Here is a 26427-nt window from a genome sequence, read left to right on the forward strand (position 1 = left end):
GCACAGCTAATATTGCCGGGGAATGAAGTGCAACCCGGGGTTAAACGTGTGTGTGTTTATGGGCAAATAAAAGGTGTGCTTTGAGGATTGGTCAATGTCACCGAGTCTGGCTGTCAGGCTGGTCGGTACCAAGGCAACGAGGACTACCAAACTATACTACATGGAAACGGAGAAGCAATTCTGCTTTAAATAGCAGAGAAGCAAAGGCGCGCAACGGACATTATAGAAGTCAAACACCATGGCAAGGGTACTGTATGTAGGTCTGTTGGTGGTGGTTCTGCATGCTTTAACCACCCATGTATCAACGGAAGAGACCGGGGAACTGACCATGAAACTACCGGGCCTTGAGGGTCACCAGCGTGTCCGGAGGCTGGCCAGTGAATCTGCCATGACTCAGGCTGAAAAGACTGCATTTTTGGACAAGCATAACGAGTTGAGGGGTCAGACAATTCCATCGGCGGCTAATATGAAATTCATGGTAAGTTACAGATCATTCCTGAACGGCTTCCACCGGATTGGCTTTCCAAATGGTTGAAGATAATGATAATTTTTATTAACAACCATAATCGGGTTGGATTTGATATAAACTATATCAAAACTCATGAAATACATCACATAAACTTAAACACAAAACACTAAAATCACACACACACAAAATGTACTTACTTTACGAACTTTTTAGCTGAAGATAGAAAAAAGTACAAGTGTTGGTGTTAAAAACAAGGCAGGATAAAACAATATAAAATGTATCCGTATCAGTAAAACGTTCCTGCCCCACATAGAGTACGTCAGGTCGACGTAGCGGTGTCTTGACTTGCCTCCCAATTCCCTGGGACCCCGGTTCGAATCCAACCGGGGTCACTATGTGGAGTGGATGTTCTCGGTCCCTATAACTTGACTGCGTGGGTTTTCTCTGGAGTAATTCTCTGGGGTTTTCATTCAACATCTAAAATTGAAATCTCTTAGTTATCTATGATATTTCATCTTTTAAAGGCAGTGGACACTATTGGTAATTAACAAAGACTAGCCTTCACAGTTGGTGTATCTCAACATATGCATGAAATAACAAACCTGTGAAAATTTGAGCTCTTGGTCGTCGAACTTGCGAGATAATAATGAAAGAAAAAAACACACCCTTGTCACACGAAGTTGTGTGCGTTTAGATGGTTGATTTCGAGACCTCAAGTTCTAAACTTGAGGTCTTGAAATCAAATTCGTGGAAAATTACTTCTTTCGAAAAAACTATGGCACTTCAGAGGGAGCCGTTTCTCACAATTTTTTATACCATCAACCTCTCCCCATTACTCGTTACCAAGGAAGGTTTTGTGCTAATAATTATTTTGAGTAATTACCATTAGTGTCCACCGCCTTTAAGAGGAATGTCAATTCCTACTTCAGCTTCACTGTGTTTCTGAATGTCTATGTTTCCTTCCGTGTAGCCCTTAACCTAGAGTGGCTTTTAGCCTTGTTTTGGGCGACTTGCATAAAAAATATAAAAAAATTAAAAAAATCGATGCTCTTCGTGTTTGGCAATATAAATTAAAGCGTTGAGGATTATTTATCCCGATCCAGATATCCTCATTGTTATAGGTCTGGTAATCTACACCAGTTGATCTGGGCCCAATTTCATAGAGCTGCTAAGCACAAATTTTGCTTAGCATGAAATTTCTTCCCTGATTACCAACCACATTACCACGTGATTGTCAGGACAAGCAAACAACAGCTGAATACCAGTAACAAGAAATATGCAACAAACGGAAATTTGATTGGTAATCCTGTTTTTACTAAAGCCATTGGACAATTTCGGTAAACAGTATACACTTCGTGTATCACAACTTATATATAAAATAACAAACCTGTGAAAATTTAGGCTCAATCTGTCATCGGAGTCGGGAGAAAGTAACGGGAAAACCCACCCTTGTTTCCGCACGTTTCGCCGTGTCATCACATGTGTTTAAAATAAATCCGTAATTCTAGATAATCGAGAATTTATAATTGTTTTAAAGTTTTCTCAAAAAGTAAAGCATTTCATGGAATAATATTTCAAGAGAAGTATTTTACCATTACCTTCTGTAAACCCTGTAAGTTATTTGTAAATCTGTGAACTTTTATTTTGTTTTCTGTTCCGAAAGTGTATAATGGCTTCAAGGAAGGCATTTTATGCTAAGCAAATGTTTGTGCTTAGCAGTTTTATTAAATTTGGCCCTGTACTTATCTGCAATGTCTCGCAAAGTCGGGTTTTCTTCTTTCAGATTTGTTGTATTGTTTAAGGTAGTTGTAATTATAGTAATTATAAACTTAAGGATACTAAGTTAGGACCAGTTACTCGTCATATCTCGAGATAAGATCATGTCTTAACGCTTTGTGAAGTCCACCCCAGGTAAAGCACCCATATACAGGGACGTTTTAGTTTTTTGCCTTTCTGGTCAATATTTCGAATAGCCACCAAAAAGCATTTGTTTTATACGTTACAAGGAATACTTTTTATATTCAGCTCTTATAAGTATAGGCCGGATTCCCAAATTGTGCTTTTTGCGAGCCTGCCTTGCAAAGCCTCCCTATAGTCTGTCCGCATTTGTGCTACTCCGGATCAAGGAACCTAGATATTTAAAGGAACACGTTGCCTTGGATCGGTCGAGTTGGTCTTGGAAAAGCGTTTGAAGCCGTTTGTTATGAAATGCAAATGGTTAGATAGATATTTTAAAAGTAGAATATAATGATCCACCACACAAACATGCCTCGGAATTGCACGGTTTTCAAAATGTTGACTCCATAAAATGGCCGACCGTGTTAGTTCGCGACGTAAAAGGAAAACCGTGCAATTTCGAGTGATACAGGGGATCAGTATTCTACTTTTAAATCATCAAACTCTTCAAACTCTTTTCCAAGACTAACTCGACCAATCCAAGGAAACGTGTTTCAAGACTAGTTCCATCCTTAGTTCTTATATCTGTCTTGACATGGTGGTTATACATAATAATTATGCGCTTTCCGTTAATATGTAATCCAACTCCGAGAACAGCATCAACAGTGCCAGATAAATTAAATAATCAAGTGATACTATAGGCGAAATAAGTTATATAGTTTTTTATGGTGATAAATGAGTTTGATTTTCTTTGTCGAGACTTCTCTATTTTAACTTTACTTTACCTAACTTTATGTAAATATTATGTGTGATCTGAGAGGACAAACAAATCTTACAAACTCTGTAATGTTCCTTTTGAATTTTAAGATTATTTTTTATTTATTTTATTTTTTGTGTGAATAAAGTCAATGTTTGCGTAGCGTTTTACAGCGTGGTAGTGGTAGGTTTCCCATTGAACTTTTTAGCGGTCATGATAAAGTTACCGTAGTTGCGTAGAAGTTTTCTGCGACCTCTTTCGGCCTGTTTGTTTTATACATCACGATCTCGTCAAGTTGACAGGGAGGTCAGTTTACTAAGCTTGCCCGTTGTTTTAAGTTTGTCGTTCTACAGAACAGTCGCAGTACTTTAAAAGTTCAATGGTAACTGCCTTGAGTTGGTCATAGGGTGCGTTCGTTTAGCTTCCCTGGGTCTACCCCGCGGTGCTCACTCACTAAAACCGACATGCATACAAATTATTTACTGTTCTGAAACCAGTTGTTTGTTACCGGTATTCAAATAACCCATACCAGCATAAACTGGTTGTTAAGCAAACTATTTGTTGTTGTCGTGTGCACGGAAGAGTGACATAACGAAAGTGTTAACACTGGTAATACGGTGCAGGCAATTATTATTTTTTGCAAAGGACAATCGAACGTGAAAGTGTGACCGATTTTCTGACGTTCTCTGGCTATGGATACGGCCAGTGCCCAATTTCATAGAGCAGCTTTAGCAGGAAAAACAGCTAAGCACAACAAAATTATGCTTACCATAATAAGGTTACCTGCCAAACTACCATGTCGCATGTCAGTTTGGTATCCTGCTTATTTCTGCTTTAGTATATAGTAGCAGAAATGTGTCAAGTGTTAAGCAGCTGTATGGAAATGGGCCATGATCAATGTCAAAGTGTAAGTCGAGTACAGCTACAATCTTAGTAACAGACATAGTAACTTCAGAAATTTCACTGGCTGCCCATAGCAAACAGAAATGACTTCAAACTTTGTGTAATGTCTTCAAATCCCTTGATCACCAGAGTCACAATCATACATAATTATCTGACGTGCTACATCCATATGCCCCTACTCGTTCCCTATACGCTCTTCTTCAGAGAACCTATTGGCCGAACATCGCATCGTCTCTGGAGCTGGTTCACGTGTTTTTTTCTGCTGATCAAAACCTATGGAACTCATTCATCACATCTTCGCAATGCAACATTACTTCGACAATTCAAGAAGCTACTAAAGACTCACTTACAGAAATAGCTGACTGTTTTACTTGACGTTTCATTAGAACATCTTGAGTTTGGACTTCCTTTGTTGCATCTTCTGTAGGCGCTTTTCCCTTGGTGAAAGGGCGCCTCATATAAATGCTGATAATGTATGTATGTATAGCCTTAGCCTTAGTCGTAGCCACAGTTCGGATACGGTAACACTATTCAATGATCCCAGCACTACAATCGAACTGCCTGTGAGTTGTATCCGTCTGCGGCTACAGTCACGGCTACGGCTGTTGCTAAGGGTGGTTTTAAGGACGTCAAATACCTCAACGCATAATGAAGCAAAAATATAGACCCTACTCAAACTACAAAGGCATTTATAAAGTGCTCTTAGAAAAAAAATGTATCACAGTGCTTTACAGAAAAAGAAAAATAGCAAAAACAAGATAAACATACAACAAGATTAAAGTCATTTAAACAGGTTTTGAGACCTTTTCTGAAGGCAGCTATGAAGATGAATGTCGTATTTTGTAAGGTAGTCGGTCCCACAAAGTAGGCCCTGCAGCAGAGAAACCACCATCACCATGTGAACTTTGTTTACAATAAGTGTGACCTCGTACATTCTTAAGTATTCTGGCAGTCAAGGTATAACTGTACTGTTCAATAATGAGAAAGTTTAAATTTTGTGTCATAATTTCAACAAAAATGAAAGTAAAAGCTGGACAAGTTTTCAGATGTGCCTCCTTTCATCGTAGAAAAGGTTGACAGCGATAAGATTAGACAGCGATAAAATAGTATTTTAGTATTGCAGGAAGTCCAAGCTATGTGGCTGTTTGGTAAACATGTGATATCACAGGTCACATCGTCTATTGCTTTAGTCGTCGTATCTGCCAATTCGGACACGGCCCTTATAGTCTTATTATAATTATTGATCTGATCATGAAAGTCTACCTTAATTGCTTTAACACTCATTATGAAACCACCTGCAGCGGATGCCTGGTCAAGCATGAGGTCAACTGCCGCTACTAAATAAACCACACAGCTCATTAAAGGACCTGGACAATATTGGTAACCACTCAAAAAAAAATTGTTATCGTAACAACTGACCTTGGCTCAATGTCATAGAGCTACTTAGGCAGAAAAACTGCTGAACAATTTCCTGTATTTTAAGGCAGAAATGAGCAGGATACCAGTCATAAATTGTACACGTGACATGGTACTTTGGCTGGTAGTCTTAGTGTGGTAAGCATGATTTGTTTGTGCTTAAAAGCAGCTCTTTGAAACGAGCAATGGAGAGGTCCTTTCTCTGAACTATAGTTTTTGAGAAAGAGGTATTTTTTCATAGAAAAAGTAAAATACATCAGACCTGAAGCCTTCTATTTTTTCATCTGAAAACACACAAATATTTTTTTCTTTCTTTTTCTTTTTTCCATTTTTTTCCATTTTTTCCATTATTCCCTTGCAACTTCGATGACCAATAATTGAGTCAAAATTTGCTCAGGTTTGTTATTTTATGCATATGTTGAAATATACCATGTGGGTAGACTGGTCTTTGACAAGTTAACCAACGTCTTCAGTGCCCTTTAAACTGCATCCATTGGCCTTATGCAATGAATTATTTATTGTTCTCCATGAACGATTTCTGACGGATGAAAGCTGTTAACAAAACAGAAAAAAAACATATATTGTGCAACTTTTGTTTTGCACGTAGTTGCTGGTACCGGCAAACCCACAAATTGATAAGGTATGCAGGACCGGTGTAGCTGGAAAAGAAACAATCCGCAGACAATATTCATTGAATGACAAACCTGTGAAAGTTTGGGCTTAATTCGTTGTACAAGTCGGGAGAAAACTCTGTAAAAAAAGAACATGAATCATTTTCTGCATGTAAACACGGGTCCTCAATTTTGTTAACCAAAATCAATTGTTGCTTTTTTTTGTATTTCAATATGTCTTTAAATAGAGTTTTCAAAATATGACTTCTTTTCAGAGGGAAATATTTCACCGAAAAGAATATACTAGGGTATAAACTTCATAATCAGTATAAGCTCTGAGACCAAAACTAAACAATAATTTTGTCTATCCTTCCAATTATTTACAATACCTTAGGATTTTTTTTCTTTTTTTCTTTTTCAAGTTGTCTCAAAATGAAAGCTTTTAATTTCACGGACTACAGTAAAATAATTTTTATTGAAAACAAATATATTTTGTTCTATCAATCTTTAATGCAATTTCGTGATCACACTGCCACCACACTGTACACTGCATGGTCAATCAACAAACTGAATCAGCCTACAAGCTCTACTGGTCACTTTCAATGCTACAAGGACATACTATATTCAGCCACTATATAATTGCACTTTTTCCCCTCGCTCCTTCCACCATGAACAACCACAACTTAGGCCAAACAAATTGATTAATCGCTAATAAATGTGAGTGTGAAGAACCCTGGCATGTTTCTAGGGATTTCGATTATCTGTTCTTCGATAGTAATAGTTTTAATTAAAGCCATTGGACACTTTCGGTAAACAGTGTTGTCCAACGGCACATACTTCGTGTATCACAACTTATATAGAAAATAACAAACCTGTGAAAATTTAGGCTCAATTTGGTCATCGACGTCGGGAGAAAATAACGGGAAAACCCACCCTTGTTTCCGCACGTTTCGCCGTGTCATGACATCTGAGAATCTCGACAACGAGAATTTGTTTTAATGTTTTCTCAAAAGGTAATGCATTTCATGGAACAATATTTCGAGAGAAGTCGTTCACCATGACCTTCTGTAAACCCTGTAAGTTATTTTTAAATCTGTGAACTTTTCCCCCTTTTCTGTACCGAAAGTGTATAATGGCTTTTAACTTTGTTGTCATGCTAAGGGGTGATATTTAATAACAAGTCTAATTTTATGCATTTCTATCCTGTCAGGAATGGGACGACACCTTGGCCACCCATGCTCAGCAATATTCCGATATGTGCATCTGGGCCCATGGTTTTCCCGACGTGAACATCACACCGTTCAACCCAGTTGGGCAGAACCTCTGGCTGGTCGGGCCGGTCAGCGAGTCGTACCGGCCCAACGGGGCGGCCGTGACTCAGTCGTGGTTTAACGAGGACCGCTTCTATGATTACGAAACTCACGCGTGTGAGCCGGGCAGAATGTGTGGACATTACACCCAGGTAAAATGCCTTTTTAAAGACAGTGGACACTATTGGTAATTGTCAAAGACTAGCCTTCACAGTTGGTGCATCTCAATATATGCATAAAATAACAAACCTGTAAAAGTTTGAGTTCAATTGGTCATCGAACTTGCGAGATAATAATGAAAGAAAAAAAAACACCCTTGTCACACGAAATTGTGTGAGTTTAGATGGTTGATTTCGAGACCTCAAGTTCTAAATCTGAGGTATCGAAATCAAATTCGTGGAAAATTACTTCTTTCTCGAAAACTAAGGCACTTCAGAGGGAGCCGTTTCTCACAATGTTTTATACCATCAACCTCTCCCCATTACTCGTCACCAAGAAAGGTTTTATGCTAATAATTATTTTGAGTAATTACCAACAGTGTCCACTGCCTTTAAGTCCCTTTTTATACAAAAGTTATGAAATTTAAACACTTTAAACTTACACACATTCTCAAACTTGGATCATTGTGTATTGCAAAAAAATGGAGAGTTAAAATTGACACTTTGGGTGATGTCACGATACCGAAGAAAGAATCAAATTTAGCACCCTGGAGAGAACTTTTGTTCTTTCCGTTGTCCCCGAAGACTTTTGCTGTAGACTTTGTAAACACAATTCTTTGTGGAGCACCCAGTTCGACTATGGAGTCATTATGTTTTCCCCTTTTTGTGTGTCATTGGTCTCCACGAGGTAACGTTACCAGAAGGTAACGAAAAGGGGGAAAACTGTGTGTAATAATTATACCATGGAGGAAGAAATAGAAGGAGCTCAAACGACCCGCAAAACCGCAGAGTAACAAAAGAATACCCTGACAATGCCCCCGTCTAACCGAGCAGGATTAGATTTCTTTGTACAGAACGTGCGGTACCGCCGCTCTGCACCGTTGCCTTCGTGTTTGGAAACAAGAATTGTGAATTACACGTTTTCATTTACCGTTTGTGGTGTTTCACTGAAACATCATGGCATATTTTTTTCCTTTTTGTTTTTTACTTTCCGGTCACTAGCGGCGGTTCAAAATTTGGGTATTAGCACACGAGGGTAGTTGGTATTCAATTGTGTTTTTCGATTTGGTAAGCACAAGTGTACACAATTTTTATCAGGTCTCAAAAAAGTTGTTTTTCTGTATTATATCCATACGACATACGACACCATGGTTGAGTGAAGAACCAAGTGCGCACGCGCAAACTCACATACGTCAGGTCGCCCATTGTCTGTATAAGGTATGTCGGTGATTACGAGGTGTTGTTAAACGACCGCGGTACCGCAGGTTCGACTTTTGAAGTCCCTTCGTTCGAGCTCCTTCTATTCCTTCCTCCATGATTATACCTTCTGCCCCCACATCAGGCCAGGTATACTGTAATAAGAACCAGTGCATGGTTTACTGAGGTAGCCTATTACACCCCGCCTAATGTATATTCTTATAACCGGTTCACTAGAAGGGATCTGGAATTGTTGAAATGATTTTTATTCAGTTGTTTATTTATTTTTTGTACAACAAACAACAGCTGACTCTCAAAACCTCAGTGAAGCACACATTAAAAAAGCATTTTTCTGCTTTTCTGAATAAAAACAAAGAATGAAACAAATTTTTCATTTCAGAGAGAAGTTATGCCTGTTTTTCTGAAAACACTAATTTTTGTAGCAGTCCATGGAATTTCAATGCTTGACTGAATCTAAACATCTGAATAAGCAGCAAAGGGAATTAGTAAATATTCAATGGACAGCTTGCAATTTCTAGTATTCTTTTGTGTTTCTATTCAATAAGCAGGATAGAGCGCCTGAATATGCTTAAGAACTTTAAATAGTCATTTGTTTGTTTGTTTGTTTGAAAAATATCACCAATCTCGGTCAACTTCTTCTTTTTGACTCACCGTGTACTGAAAAGAGCCAGTGCATGGTTTATTGAGTTGTATGGCCTACACCCCCTCAACTTTTCTCTTTATAAAAGGTTCACTAGTGCAGATCCTGCGGAGTGGACCCTGATTCACGATTCAGATAATTCTCTCTAAAACTAGGAAAGTCAAAAAAAGGGATTCACCATCGGCCTTTAAAACCATGACCTTGACATTCCACTTCATTCTATTTGTTACTGTAACTTTCGGCTTGGTCCATTAACCGTATAGCAACCCACCACCAATGTCATCTACCACGCAGGAACTTCCGGGACACAATTTTATAAAGCTGGGAAAACTTCTTCTTGAAAAATATCTTTGCTAAGCAAAATATGAGTTGGGCGCCAATCATAAAAATGTTAACTTAATGTAATAATTTGGCTGGTCACCTGTTCCTGTCAATCTGTGCTTAGCACGTTTTTGCGCTTACAGGCTTTATGAAATTTGGGATGGATGAGTCATCACATTGGTAATCGCTAATTGGCTGTTCCATATTAGTCAGAAGAATATACTGTTTTGCGTATAGATTTCTAGTTGTTGTCTCGTCCCTCATAAAAATCCCATAGCATTTATACACATGTCAATGTATAGTTGGTATCGATGTACAGGGTAGACATTCACTGTACAAACTTCGGGGAATGTTCAGTGTCCAATATCTAAAAAACAACGGTAATTATTGGCTGTGCAGACATAATGTAAACGTCCAATATTCAATGTCAAACTAACCTGACTGTAATGCGAATGTTGCATTTGAACTTCTACATGTTGTGTGGGCAGCTCGCTTAAGCACCATTGATATTCGCTGTACAGACATAATGTGAATGTCAAGTGACTGGTGCCCCACTTATATTTTGCTTAGACATTCTTTAAGCAGAAAATTCTCGTTAACAGCTTTATGAAAAAAGGTCCCGGTAATCATTGCGTGGTAATGACCTTTGGTTGGCGGTGGGGCTGCCTGTTACCAAACCGAAGGTAACAAACAAACACCAATAGAATGAAGAACAATGTCAAGGTCATGGTTTTAAAGGCCGATGCTGAATCCTCTTTTGGACTTTCCTAGTTTTAGAGAGAATTATCTGAATCGTGAATCAGGGTCCACCCCGCAGGATCTGCACTAGTGAACCTTTTATAAAGAGAAGAGTTTAGAGGGGGTGTAGGCCAACTCAATAAACCATGCACTGGCTCTTTTCAATGCATGATGAGTCCAAAAGAAGTTGAGCGGGATTTGTGATGTAAAAAAAAATGACACTCAAAAGTTCAGTAAAGCATATTCATGCACTCTATCATGCTTATTAAAAAGAAAAATAGAAAGAAATTGCAAGCTGTCCACGGAATATTTATTGTTTGACAGAAACAAGTTACCAGCCAAAATTACATTAAGTTTACAATGTTATGACTGGTGCCCCACTCATATTTTGCTTAGGAAATACATTTTTTAAGCAGAAAGATCTCGTTAACAGCTTTATGAAAATGGTCCCGGGAGTCATTGCGTGGTAGTTTTGGCTGGTAACCTGTTTCTGCTAAACTATACGCTCCTTTGCTTAGCACGTTTCTGTGCTTACATGCATTATGAAATTGGGCCCCGGTCATCACATTATTCCATTATAATAAGCTGTTCCGTATAGCAGTCGGAAGGGCTATTGTTTTGCGTCAATATTTGTATTCGTTTTTCTTCTTTTTGTTATTCCCATAGGAATTTGTACACATATTAATGTAGTTGATGATATCGATGTACAAGGTAGACATTCACTGTACAACCATATGGGAATGTCCAATATCCAATGTCAAACCATAGAGAAAGGACAAACTCCTTCTGTTGTCCTTTCTCTGGTCATACGAATGTTGCATTTGAACTTGTACAGGTGGTGTGGGCAGCTCGCTAAAGCACCATTGATATTCGCTGTACAGACATACTGTGAATATCCAATATTCAATGTACAACTAACCTTACTTTCATACGAATGTTGCATTTGATTTCTACATGTTTTGTGGGCAGCTCGCTAAAGCACCATTGATATTCCCTGTACAGACATACTGTGAATATCCAATATTCAATGTCAAACTAACTTTACTTTCATACGAATGTTGCATTTGAACTTGTACAGGTTGTGTGGGCAACTAGCTATGCAGTAGGGTGCGGCATGACTTTCTGCCCTACCACGGCTCATTATACTACACCTAATGTAATGATCGTCAATTGTCACTACGGCCCTGCGTAAGTATAAGTAGTGGGTTATTTTCCCCGTACGTAAAATATTATTGTTCTATACACTTTGTGCGGATGATGTCATAGTATCAATAGGGCGCCCTCACCTAGAGGTCTCAAATGCGATTGTGGCACATAACCCCCTAGCCTAAACATCAGATGGCAGAGACTGACCTCCAGCCGCCGTGTCTCTTCACCTTTCACCTACAGTTCTATTCACACAGAGATACGCTGTCAAATTCTTCACCAACATTACATGTGTGTACATAGTGTAAACGTATTACGTGTGCCCACAATGCACACGTGGGCACACGTAAGCAGACGACCGAAAGAAGCTTTCCATATCTGTGTTTTGAATGGTGTTATGTCAGAGGTACCCAAATCACCTCCAACAAATCAAAGCACAGCTATGGAAAGCTAATGTCACTGCGCGTTTATCCAATGACAGCATTGTGTCCAATGGCATCACTGGATCTGAATGGCATGTAGGGCCTACTTTTTTTATCCTTGCGGATAAAGACAAGACCCCAGACTAACGCGTTTGTGGCACATCACCCCCAATCTGTGTCACACCTTCTACGATGCCAAGCCCTGGAGGAGCGTTGCTACCTTTAAGGCCTCATGGCAGCAAACAAGATGGCTTTGAGATGTGCCGAATCTCGGTCAATTAATTGAACTATTATAGTCGATTGTGGACTCGAAAGAAGAGTGACGTGAGGTCAAAAAGCGGCCGTTCATTGGCCAAACCTGTGCACCACGCGTACAAATATGTGCTGATTTGTTTGATTCGTCATCGTTTAAAGGCAGTGGACACTATTGGTAATTAGTCAAAATAATTATTAGCATAAAACCTCTCTTGGTAATGAGTAATGGGGAAAGGTTGATAGTATAAAACATTGTGAGAAACGGCTCCCTCTGAAGTGGAGTAGTTTTCGAGAAAGAAGTAATTTTCCACGAATTTGATTTAGAGACCTCAGATTTAGAACTTGAGGTCTCGAAATCAACCATCTAAACGCACACAACTTCGTGTGACAAGGTTGTTTTTTTCTTTCATTGTTATCTCGCAAGTTCGACGACCAATTGAGCTCAAATTTTCACAGGTTTGTTATTTTATGCGTATGTTGAGATACACCAACTGTGAAGGCTAGTCTTTGACAATTACCAATAGTGTCCACTGCCTTTAACCCCTCCAAGATGGCGGCTGGATCATGACCTCAATGAATACTATTCACACATTTAAATGAAAACAAAGTGTTGATATATGTATAAGTATTAGTTACACTCTCCTTGTATAACAAAGCATAATGGTTATTATTCACTGGGAATATTTTTTATCTACACAATTTCTAACTTCTTTCTCCTGATGGAGACGATCAGAAACATACCGATCGAAACGTCAAGTCGTCAACCGGTTCTGTTAAGAATCAACACCACTCAAAGGAGATATATTATATTCGCATAGCCTTGAATCAAGGCTATGCGAATATACAGCCAGCCGCAACCCGCAAAATCCCAGTCCCCATCACTGAATTCCGCCAGCGCACCCCCTACATAACACAGTGCATATAATACGTGTACAGCGTATGTACACACACATACCTACTGTACATACACATTACCATCTGTATGGTACGGTATTAGTACGGTACATGAGTATTTCTAAAGTAGCGAGCCACGTGTGCGAGGTTGAAAGTAGAAAGACACGACCGTACTCACGACTTCGCTATACTGTTCTCGCTGTACAATGTACTGTATAATATACTGTATACATGTACGTTGTTCGTGTATGTACAGCGTGCAGACTGCCGAATTGTGCCGCGCCGGGCCTGGGCACACTACGCCAACAGCCTTGAGTCAAGGCTAATATTCGCACGGTGTTACCACACGCGTCGCTTAGTCATACTTTCACATTTCTCTTCCCTATACCCAACATAAAGCTCAATGTTTAGTTTTGACTTTTCATTTGTATTTCAGTGGCAACTACGCTGGAGCTCGGCCCTTCATCTCGGGGATGCCTTGCACGAAATGCCTTACCAATATTGGTCAGTGCTACAACAATCAGTGTCGTAAGTTATCCACAGATCTCCGAAGAGAAAAACTGCGGCCCTTCTCGAAACCACGGCTTCGGCTCCAGATTCGGCCCAGGCTAGCTTGGCCCCTTGGGTGTTTGGACAATATCGCACGTGCTTATCAGCAGGGCTTCTGAGCGTGAAGCCGCAACCAAAGCCAAAGCCGTGGATTCGAAAAGTGTCTGAGTAAAGATTATTCGTTGTCATTTAGAAAACAAGCTCATTCTGGCAACTCGAAGCTGTCTGCTTATTGAGAGAGTTGCAAAGCTGATGGACCAGTTTACCTTGGTTATGCAGGACGCCATTTTGGGTCCAAAAGTACCGTACACAATAATTACACTAATGCTTGGTGTATAGTGTGGCACCCTGTGTGCGCTCATATGCACACAAATTACTTCTAATCGCAGGTTGTCACAACTCTACCAATTGATAGTTCCCACATGACGTAAATCGGCCATCTTTACGGGCAATTTGGAACACATAGCCATGTGTTTTGCGCGAGAACGGCGTCCAGCACGCGCAGGATTCACAAAACTCGTTGCCTGATTGGTTAGTAAACAGCGTGGTTGCGTTAATAAACTGAGCGCTTGACGCGCCTGCAAGCTTAAATGCAATTTGCCCGTAAAGATGGCGTCTATTGCAACTTATCTATATGCAACTCTTGGTGCACAACTCTAACTAAGGGACATAGCACCAATGCTTAACAAAATTCCAATAATATTCACAATTACTCAATATTCTTGAAAGACCCTTAGCTTCTTGACAACAATCAAATACATTTTCCCATGACTAAACTTTTGAACTACTTTTAAATCCTTGTTGTATCATTTTGTTCACAGGGTTATGTTCAACTCACAGCGAAGAGTGTGGTAAGACAACGCTCATAATATTTGATTACAATAGCAAGCTTGTCAGAACCGAAAGGTGGATTCAAACTTTGATTTAATTCGACTCTGACCGCGAAATTATATGATCTGAAAGTGCCCCGTTGATACAAAACAAACTTAAAGTAAAAGAGTATCAAACAATTTGAATCTCCAAAAACACCCTTTGGGTCTTCAAATTTCCTCGGTGTCCTTTTGTTACCTTTTTGTGTGGTATCTTTCCTGATAATGTTTCAAGGGCATTGAATCTTGTCAGCGGTTGCCAACTATAGCAAAAGTCAACTTAAAAAGAACGTTTTACAAAGAAGTGACTCGTGCGGACTCCCCGGGTGCATAGTGAGGGACTTTTAAGACGCTAGATGGCAGCAGACTTATCATCAGGTAAATCATTTTACCTGGTAAGTCTGCTGCCACCAAGCACTCCAAAGCATCGCATTAAACCCAAGGTTGTATCCTTGTCATTGTTACCATTTATGTTTACCCTTTATTACTGAGCGGGGTTCGAATCCAATCCGAATGATTTGCCGGTGAATTGTGTTGTTCTTCATGGAACTCGGGACAGTATGACTATGCGGTGCTTTATGCGCGTCGGTGTAAGGGTTGAACAAAATTATATTCTTTATCCCCGATGCAAAGCGAACAATAGTCTTGACCCAAGACGTCAATGATCGATTGTGGATAATGTACTACGCTGATCTGTAAATCACTAGTGTGCGCCCTCCTATCTTTGTTTCTTTGTGTACAACTGAGCGGAATACACTATCCAATATCGATCACTAACTTCTTGACCCAAGACTAAACTGACCATTTTTATTTTTTTACAGTTTGTAGACAGACTTGTGAGAATTGCGGAACCTTGGACGCCGATATGTGTAAATGCGCTTGCCCATTAGGGTACACCGGGAGCGATTGCAGCAGTAAGTATAGCCTGAACATATGACGTCTGTGCGGCACCTAAATGTAGCCCGAGCCCTAAATGTAGCCAGATCTAAATGTAGCCAGACCTACATTTCAGATAGAGATACGCAGTCCAGTTCTATTGCGGACGTGATAGGAATTAACTATTATTGTGGGCATCTATCGAAAGCTCATGTCACTGTGCACGTTTATCCAATATCATTGTATCCAGTGGAATCACTGGATCTGAGAAGTCGGGATCTGTCTCTATCATTGCGGATAAAATTAAACTAAAGACAGAGGCCCAGATTACAGTCAGTATTGAAACACAATTAAGGGCTTGAGTCCAGGCCGTCGATTTCTCAAAGAGTTAGGACTCGTCTTATCTCGAGTTAGGACGAGTAACTCTTCCTAACTTAGGATTAATCTTAAGGTCTGCATGCTACAGTGCAGGGTTGGGACTCGTCCTAAGTCCTAAGATTAGTCTTAAGTTAGGAAGAGTTTTGTGAAATCGACGGCAGTGTTCTTAACCGCTAGGCCATGACACGCTAAATCATAAATCATAACAAAAATAATGCTCAAGTTCATTATTATTATTAACCAACCAAGCATAACACCTTTTGACCTACGAACTTTGTTTGCCTTGAACCCACACAGAGGACTGTGAAGATACAAATGAAAATTGCGGGAACGGCAATTTAGTTTATTCTAACTGTAACGCAGAGCACCAATCCGTTCTGGATCAATGTCCAGCGACCTGCGATTTATGTTTACGTGAGTATAATAGCGAGGTTTAGCTGCACGTTACGCGAGCAAATACGTGAACGTGAACATAAAAAAAAAATGTGTTTTTTTCTTTGACGTCGCCACTTTGGGCTTATCGCATGCTCACGTTTGACGTCTGCGTTGTAACTTCACGTATGCTAATAACGTGAGATTTTAACGACACATCTTTCTGACGTTCACGTTTACGTTCACGCGGCTAAACCTCCCTAATGATGATGAGGAATTCAGCTTGAAGTAAGTTCTGTAAATCGTGCTCTCGTGCTTTTAGTTTAGACGCACTAGTAGGTCTGTCCCAAACCATATCCCCCATCCCGATATTTTTAAACACTTAGATAGTGTGTCCGACCTAGTTCCTCCTTTTAGAATTTTTGAGCGTGGAACCATACTTTTTGCTTTGTGTCACCCATACAATTTTTTTGGGCTGAGATATTATTAAACAAGGAGCCATAACAACAGCTGTATTCTACGTCATGCGTCTCTTTGGAACTCCTTGCCTGGTGCAAGTTTCCCCTCCATCCCACAATATTGACTGTTTTGAGAGATTCCCCAACTTCAGCTCGCCCGAGTTCCTTTCTCATTAAATAGTTGTTCTTCTTCAATGGATTTTAGTTCCTTTTTTTTTTGGGGGGGGGGCGAACTTTCATAACCAAAATTCATGTTTCAGCTGTCTTTGTGCTGTTCATGTGTCTGCTGGCTTGTTAGCAAGTGTTTCTGTTTGCTCTGCTTATATCAAAACAGCTCGATACGCTGTGTATTTATTAGTGCGTACTACAATCGGAGACTTTGGAACGCTAGGTGGCAGCAGACTTACAATGTCCATTGTTACGTAGTTCTGAGCACGCGCACATTACCGAGAACAATGGATTTTACCTGGTTCGTATGCTGGCGCCAAGCGTTCTGAAAGTCCCTTAGTACATGTATTATTGTTAAGCTATTTCATAAAAGTGTGGAACTAAAGGTGTATCTGAATTTTAATTAAATCAAAGGTTAGAAGTCAATGCAATAAACGCCCTCTGTTATCTAAAGCCTTTGTTTTACTGCCTTTTGTTTTATTTTCTTTACACAGCGTTCAAGGATCCAAACTTCGTGTGTGGTACGTTCACTTTGTTTTCAAATATAAATCTTGGTATTACTGTCAGTAAAGCTTAGCCTGTGTGTTACGAAAACAAGACAATTATCATCAGTATCATCGTCAATAGCGCATTGTACTCGAGGTGACACAACGTGGTGTGCGGAGGCCGACGTAGTCTTGGTTCAAGACTCTCCTGGATTTGTCACAAGAGGTCGCGCTATCACCCCCAACGCGCTATCAACCACGAACCGCTATCACCCGAGAACTGCTATCACAGGAGAGTCTTGGCACATTCGTTAAATCTCCCCCCAAATGAAGGGGCGGGCTCTGCGGGAAATGTACGCACGCGCATTATGTTTTCCCCCCCCCCCGATTTTGGGGGGAGATTTAACGAATGTGCCAAGATTCTCCTGTGATAGCAGTTCTCGGGTGATAGCGGTTCGTGGTTGATAGCGCGTTGGGGGTGATAGCGCGCCCTTTTGTGACAAATCCAGGAGAGTATTGAACCAAGACTAAGGCCGACGGGACTCTGCTCTTTTCTCAAAGGCACACAGAGTGTTTTTTTAGTAACCAAAGGCCGTGTGAAGCAATACACCTACTAGCTCATGCAAACACTAATGGTATAACTGCTACTGGATTGTTGCTACAAATATCGAAAAGACAAAGTGTTCCTTTGCCATGCAGAACTTTAACAAACATTCCTATACGCAGCAAACACGCAACGTCATCATCGTAACGTTACTGTGAAGTTGAATTGTGGTAATGTTATTTCCCAACTAAAACCCAACTAACCTGCCTAATGACTAGTGCATGACAAATATCTAGGCAAACTTTCACTCTCTCCTTGTTGATGTGCTGAAAATGTGGGGAAGGAGAGAAGGTGGATGTGAAAACAGGAATAGTATATTATGCCCTTGGAGGGTCTGGGTCTTTTTTGTAGACCAAAAAGCACAATGTCCACAGATTTACATTAAACTTACATAGTTTGAAGATAATGATGGTAGAAAGCTTCTCTGACAATAATATTACTTGCTGAGGTGCTGTAGTTTTGAGAAATCGTAAAAACAATGTCATGGAAATTATTTTCGTCTCAGTGATCTTGAGACGAAAATTGTTTTAGCATGTAAAAACGTATTGTCATGACATTGTTTTACTCATTTCTCAAATACTATACAGCACCTCAGCAACTAATATTTTAAAGTACGCTTCCTTCTATCTTTATCTTCAAACGGTGTAAGTTAAATAAGTTTAGTAAGACACTGTGTTTTGTGTTACAAAAAAGATTACATGAGCTAATGGTTAAGAAAGAACTTCCACTTTCAAAATTATACTATTTCAATGACCGATAATCAAACTTAAGATTGTTTCTTGTATTTTAGCGACAGTTCCTCCAGCGACAGATCCACCTACAACAACCCCGGCCTCAACAGTTGCACCGGTTCACCCATCTACAGTTGAAGCTTCTACAGTTTCATCCACTACTGCTATAGATATAGTTATAACATTTCCAGCAACCACATTGACGTCTACTAACACGTCAGCAACAACTGCTGGACCAACTACTACGTTATCACCGACTTGCCCGTCTCTAATTTGCGAGCATGGTGGTACCCTTCAACTCTCAGCCTGCAAATGTATCTGTAAAGCAGAGTACCAGGGAAGAGCTTGTGAACGTAAGATTGGTTTGACTATACAGAGACTACGACGGACCAACCAACTCACCACTACAACTACTCACAACTACGACGGACCAACTCACAACTACGACAGACCAACTTACAACTACGACAGACCAACTCACAACTACGTCAGACCAACTAACAACTACGACGGACCAACTCACAACTACGACGGACCAACTCACAACTACAACTAAGTCACAACTACGACGGACCAACTTACAATTACGACAGACCAACTCACAACTACAACTAAGTCACAACTACGACGGACCAACTTACAACTACGACAGACCAACTCACAACTACAACTACTCACAACTACGACGGACCAACTTACAACTACGACAGACCAACTCACAACTACAACTACTCACAACTACGACGGACCAACTAACAACTACGACGGACCAACTCACAACTACGACGGACCAACTCACAACTACAACTAAGTCACAACTACGACGGACCAACTTACAATTACGACCGACCAACTCACAACTACAACTAAGTCACAACTACGACGGACCAACTTACAACTACGACAGACCAACTCACAACTACAACTACTCACAACTACGACGGACCAACTCACAACTACGACGGACCAACTTACTAATACGAAAGATCAACTCACAACTACGTCAGACCAACTAACAACTACGACGGACCAACTCACAACTACGACGGACCAACTCACAACTACAACTAAGTCACAACTACGACGGACCAACTTACAACTACGACAGACCAACTCACAACTACAACTACTCACAACTACGACGGACCAACTCACAATTACGACGGACCAACTCACAACTACAACTAAGTCCCAACTACGACGGACCAACTTACAACTACGATAGACCAACTCACAACTATGACAGACCAACTCACAACTACGAAAGACCCAACTCACAACTACGACGGACAAACTTACTAATACGAAAGATCAACTCACAACTACGACTACTCACAACTACGACGGACCAACTCACAGCTACAACTAAGTCACAACTACGACGGACCAACTCACAACTACGACAGACCAACTTACAACTACGACAGACAAACTCACAACTACGCCAGACCAACTAACAACTACGACGGACCAACTCACAACTACGTCAGACCAACTAACAACTACGACGGACCAACTCACAACTACGACAGACCAACTGACAACTACGACGGACCAACTCACAACTACGACAGACCAACTAACAACTACGACAGACCAACTCATAACTACGACAGACCAAATTACAACTATGACAGACCAACTAAAAACTAAGACAGACCAACTCACAACTAAGACAGACCAGACTCACAACTACGACAGACCAACTCACAACTACGACAGACCAACCCCAACTATGACAGACCAACTCACAACAACGAAATACCACCTCACAACTACGACAGACCCAACTTACAACTTCACAACAGACAAACTCACAACTACGACAGACCCAACTCACAACCACACGACAGACAAACTCACAACTACGACGACACACCAATTCAAACTACGACAGACCAACTCACAACCACGACAGGCCCAACTCACAACTACGACAGACCATCTACGATGGACCCTCATGCAACCAAGACTTAACGCCGGCCTCAGATTGACCTTGCGTCAACAACAACAAAAGTTGGCGACTGACTTTTCTGGATCACACTGCGCCTGAGCTAGGACCATCGGGAACTTTTCAATCGGCAATTATTTACGACCTGAGCGTAACTGCGATGATTTTCGCCGCTCGTAAAAGTCGGAAGAGTAGAACAATTTTATTTTGTACGACATGATCCCGACGGTCGGGAACCAATCGCAGGCGCACGATTTCTCAGTTGTGACCTGAGCATATTTTGTCTGCGCGTTGCCGACGGTTTTGTTGCGGGCGCAAGAAAATCGTATGTCGACGTCGACATGAGGCCGGCTTTACCACTTAGGAACACCAAACCCAAACGTTTTCTTGCTAAATGTCAGATAGCAATGGATTTTGAACACGCGCACAGGTAACATTGACTGAATATTGTGCCTGCCACATTTGACTAGCGCCCTCTCTTTTATGTCTAGCTATAGCCTATTACTGGATGCACAGGTATGTACTTTCAAAACGAATTCATTGTTTTGTGGTTTTTGTTTTGTTGCAGAGGTACGCTCAGAAGTACGAATGGGGATAGTAATAGTCCTAAATGCTGATATTGCTGATGTAAGTTTATTTAGTTCATAACATCCCGATCATGCTGTCGTTGAAAATTAATGTTGATCCCTTATAAATATGACAATTTGCGAACAAACATTTTGATTTCTTATTCACAAATATGTTGACAAAATTGGGAGACCTCCAACATGGATTTATAAAAGATAGCTCAGTTGGTTGCGCGCCGGTTTGGCAGGAGATTCTATTCCTTTTGTTTGTTCCACCCAAATTGATGAAAAATTTGATTTGCAAGAACTGAGTTTGATATTGTGTATGGAAACAGCCTCTGGAGCACCGTGGTAGCAAAGGGCTGTATACCACCCTTTGCTGAGAAAGAATGAAAAGCGCATTGACATGTTCTTGTAAAAAATAAGCTATAAAGAACTTGTTGGTTTTTTGTTCTGCAGTGGCCGGTTATCAAGGCCGGTTTACTGGACGCAGTCGCTGAGGTTCTTACGACTTACTGCAACGGAGAGGGCTTTTCAAAATGCTGCAAGGGCAAGGGCACCAAAAAGAAGTAAGACATAATTCAGTTCCTTAAAGCAGTTTTTTGTTGTATGATGATTGGATCCACATTTTCACAGATTTGTTATTTTATGCATAATGTTGGGGTACACCAAGTGATGTATAGATTGCCGTCGATTTCACAAAACTCTTCCTAACTTAAAGGAACACGTTGCCTTGGATCGGACGAGTTGGTCTATAAAAAAAGCGTTTGAAACCGTTTGTTATGAAATGTATATGGTTGGAAAGATGTTTTAAAAGTAGAATATTATGATCCACACAAGTATCACTCAAAATTGCCCGGTTTTCATTTTACGTCGCGAATTAACACGGTCGGCCATTTATGGGAGTCAACTTTTTGACTCCCATAAATGGCCGACCGTGTTAGTCGACGAGGTAAAACGAAAACCACGCAATTTTGAGGCATATTTGTCTAGATCATTGTATTCTACTTTTACAACATCTTGCTAACCATATCAATTTTATAACAAACGGTTACAAACGCTTTTCAAAGACCAACTCGACCGATCCAAGGCAACGTGTTCCTTTAAGACTAATCTTAGGACTTAGGACGAGTCCCAACCCTGCACTGAAGCATTCAGATTTTAAGATTAATCCTAAGTTAGGTCGAGTAACTCATCCTAACTCGAGAGAAAACGACCCCTGGTCTTTGAGCAAATTGTCAGAATGTGATCAGAAGCTTCACCGTTATCAACATTTTCTTACAGCGCCGTAAGGTTGGCCTTTGCCTCTTCTGGCAATTTCTTGATTGCAACGGGTTACCCAGCAGTCTCCCATCAGAGCACCAACAGCCAGCCTGCGTTCGAGACCATGCTCTTATATTTAGCCCCTGATGTTACGTCTGACCTTTGCAATGGCGGTACTTTATCACGGAAAAGGCGAGACGCCGAAAAGCTTAATCACGTGATCCATCGTAGGGAGACTCTCGAAGGTATGTGGCGCCCTCTTTTGGGTGTATCACTTCTTTATTTATAGACCCATAGGCTGAGTTGCTTGACCCAAGTCGCACGCCCGAACGATGAGAACACGACCCAAGAACAATACACTTGGAACAAGATTACACACCACCATTCATCGTGGGTGTCGGGAACAACAATGTACAAAATAGCAGCAGCATTTCAAGAGAAAGAGTGAACTGGATGCAAAAGTCTCCCAATTAGATTGTTATAGTCAATTTCGATAAGTTGAAAGTTAACAAAATAATTTTTTGTCCAATGAGACTGATAAACATGTCATCCCAATGAAAAAGGCCGAAAGTTAGGTTTCTTTGTACCGTCAGGTTTTTGACTACTATAAAACCAGCCTTTTTGACTGACCTACCGCGTTAGTCACATTTTGACCATGACCACTATCGAATCACTTTTCGTGGCGCTAGATCACATCATCGTTTATTAGCGGATAAAAAACAAGAACAGCGATCCTATTTTTTTATATTTTTTTTAAGACGGAAAGGGAGGCTGTCTCTAAAAAGGAACTGAGCGGGGACGATAAGTACCCTATGTTCTTCATATCATGTTATCCATTATTCTTGTTCAGATGTATTCTTGGACCAAGACGTCCTGCTAGAAGCTGTGGAAGGTGGATTGGCGGATATCCGACAGGCTCTCACACAACTCAACGTGACCGTGACTTTGGAGAGCGTGGCTGCCGGGGAGGAGGAGCCTTTGCCCCCGGCTGATAACGGCTTACTCATCGCAGTCATCGTAGTTGTGTCTATCGTTGCACTGGCTGTTCTCATCCTGGTTGGGTACTTTGTTTCCAAATAGTAAGTATTTAAACGCTTTCTAGGGGCACTGGACACTATTGGTATAGTACATTAAATGGGTCTACCATTTTATATAGTGTTAAAACAATTGAACAGAATGCTGAAGGAATGGTTTGCATTTGTGCCACAAGGTCAGCTTTCTCATTCTGGACACTAATGGCAATTATATTACTCAAAACAGTTGTTAGCAAGAAGATTATTTATAAGCAACGACCAATATTGGGAGCAGCGGTTGTTGACAATATCAAACATTTTGAGAAACGGCTCCCTCTGAAGTAACGTATAGTTTTTAAGAAAGTAGTATACTTCCTCACTCAATTACACCTGGTGTATCTCAACATATGCATAAAATAACAAACCTGTGAAAATTTGAGCTCAATCGGTCATCGAACTTGCGAGATATGAATAAAAGAAAAAACACCCTTGTCACACGAAGGTGTGTGCGTTTATGGTTGATTTCGGGACCTCAAATTCTCGAAAACTACGTCACTTCAGAGGGAGCTGTTTCTCACATTGTTTTATTCTATCAACCTCTCCCCATTACTCCTAATCAAGAAAGGTTTTATGATGATATTTATTTTGAGTAATTACCAATAGTGTCCACTGCCTTTAAGAGACTTCAGCTGAAAACCTTTTTTAGGCATCTAAAAGCATACACTGTGAAACAAGGGTGTTTTTTTTCTTGCAAGTTCGATGACAAAATAATTTATTTTTCACAGAGATGTTATTTTATGCATATGTTGAGATGCAGCAAGTGAGCAAACTGGTCTTTGAGAAATACTAGTCGTGTTTACTGTTTAGTGTCATGATGAAAGTATGACCACCATCAGAATTATTTCCCCTGAAGCCTCGTATTTTGCTTGTTTTGTGTTCAACAGTTCCTTTGTTTCACAAGATCGATTTTGGTTGATTAATTTACTGATTTATACTGTATTTGGTTTGATTTTTTCAGTATTTCGAGAAAACAAAAGGTTACACCACCGATGCCATTGAACTAAGATGCAGACGGATATTAGACTATAATCAATCGTGGTCTCACTTCATCGATCAGACAAAAGCAACTGTGTGGCTCTCAACTTCATCATCATCATCATCATCATTCGGCATAGACTTGCGTCCGTGGCCGGCTCGTTCTCAGGTTGTAATGGGGGCGCACTCCTGGAGTTGTTGCCATCACCTGGTGTGCGCTTTTTGACCTAGAGTGCGTTTTGGCGACCCCAACCAAACACTGTTTCGGTTGTTGGTCGCTGGTTCTGCTGTTCAGACTGAACGATAACCGATTACTCGATTACCGTTTTGGTTATGACGTCAGAAACATTATTTGGTTGGGGTCGCCAAAACGCACTCCTTTAGTGAGGGTGTGTTTGACCTACCAGTGAGGCTGTATGTTATCGTCTGACGTCACGTGCAAGGGGTCTGCTGTTATATTATCCTAAAAGCCAGTCTGTGCCTTCATAACAAAGAGTTAATTAGTTTTACACCAATTATTATGTAGCTAACCCGGCCATTTAAGAAAAAAAAAGGACAATTAGTGTTGACAACGAATGCCTCGTTGAATCAGCATCCAACAGTCTAAGGGAGTAGGCCTAATTCAATATTCACAAAGTTCAGGATTCACTGTTCCAAAAAAGGTCGTCCAATGATATGGAATACATTTCGGCCGGGACAATCTATAACAAATGTCTTACAAATGTTAATCAGTTACAATTTTGTATTTGTTTACGTCCATGGCTTTTGATAAGTTGCTGAACACAAAATCCAATAGTAAGTTTAAATCTGCTGCCACCAAGCGCCCAAAGTCTCCGATTATGCAACTGCTTGGAAACATTACGCAACCAATCACACTCGTGCCTAGATCAAAAGAGGTTGGATTTGAAATCGTCAACATTTTTAAGTAGTGCCAGTAGCATACGTTTTCTATCTTTTTATAGATGTTAATTTGTGTTTTTAAGTATTTATGTTCATAATTGTTAGGCACGTTTTCTACGTATATGTACACAGAATGATGACGTAATTATTAACTTGTGAAAACAATTTCATTTTCTTTTTTAATCATAATCCACGTGTTATAATTATATAAATTGTAGATTGTCATGTGTTTGCCCCTTGGACGCGTTGCGTTTTGCAGCTTTTAAAAGGGCATTATTTACAAACATTTATTTAGCTTATGCAGATGAATATATATTTAGCCTACAGTGATATAAATAGTTATAATAAATATAACGTTTTTAAACGTAAAGGCATGTTATACGATGTTTGTTTGATGATTTATTTCGATTCACCTGAATGTTTTTGTTTGTATATTTTCGAAGTGGCTCAATATACTTAGAATAAGATATTTATTTTAAATACTTTATCATTTTACTTTATTGGTGTTGTAAAATATTGTACATGATTGTTAGTTAAGTCGGATCCTGTTCGCAAGAAGCCCGGTTCATACTTCATGCGAATTTTGACGTGAAATTGCCCTCGCAACCCTCCTTTCGCAGCAATATTCGGAAGTGAGTAGGACAAAGTTGAACTGCTGCGAACTTTTCGTTGCGAATTCGTGACGTCAACATTCGTATCGCATTTGCATTCGCATGAACCGGGCTTATTGTAATACAGGGGCAGCCACGCTCACTGTACACCAACTGGCGTAACCGGGGCAATGTTTTTTTTTCTGACAAAATAAACTCTAAAATATGGTCGAGTCGATCAACTCAGGTCAGATTTTTCTGAAAACAGTATGTGACGTTCCGATCCACCGCAACATATGTGCAGGTTTCATGTGACTATAGACGATGTGACCTCTGATGTCACACGACAACCATAATACGATTAGCGCGCAAACCGCCGGGCAAACCATTGTGGTTTGACAGCCAGCTAGAGAGTGTATGCAATCTTAAACTGACTACGTGTCTTTTTGCCCGGCAAAACATGAC

The 26427-nt window shown here is 40.3% G+C and overlaps 1 protein-coding gene across 1 annotated transcript; it reads left to right on the top strand.

Moving 5' to 3' along the window:
* On the top strand, positions 1-26392 carry LOC139934844 (uncharacterized). Its single transcript, XM_071929251.1, has 14 exons — positions 1-478; positions 7263-7514; positions 11516-11625; positions 13591-13682; positions 14525-14554; positions 15394-15486; positions 16124-16240; positions 17319-17345; positions 18704-18997; positions 21164-21222; positions 21621-21730; positions 22446-22669; positions 23275-23503; positions 24456-26392. Exons 1-14 carry the CDS (start codon positions 239-241, stop codon positions 24499-24501), a joined length of 1923 nt encoding a protein of 640 aa, XP_071785352.1. The 5' UTR covers positions 1-238; the 3' UTR covers positions 24502-26392.
* The last annotated feature ends 35 nt before the right edge of the window (positions 26393-26427 follow it).

The sequence above is a fragment of the Asterias amurensis genome, chromosome 3 (genome assembly GCF_032118995.1).
Source record: "Asterias amurensis chromosome 3, ASM3211899v1".
In the NCBI taxonomy this organism is placed as follows: Eukaryota; Metazoa; Echinodermata; class Asteroidea; order Forcipulatida; family Asteriidae; genus Asterias; species Asterias amurensis.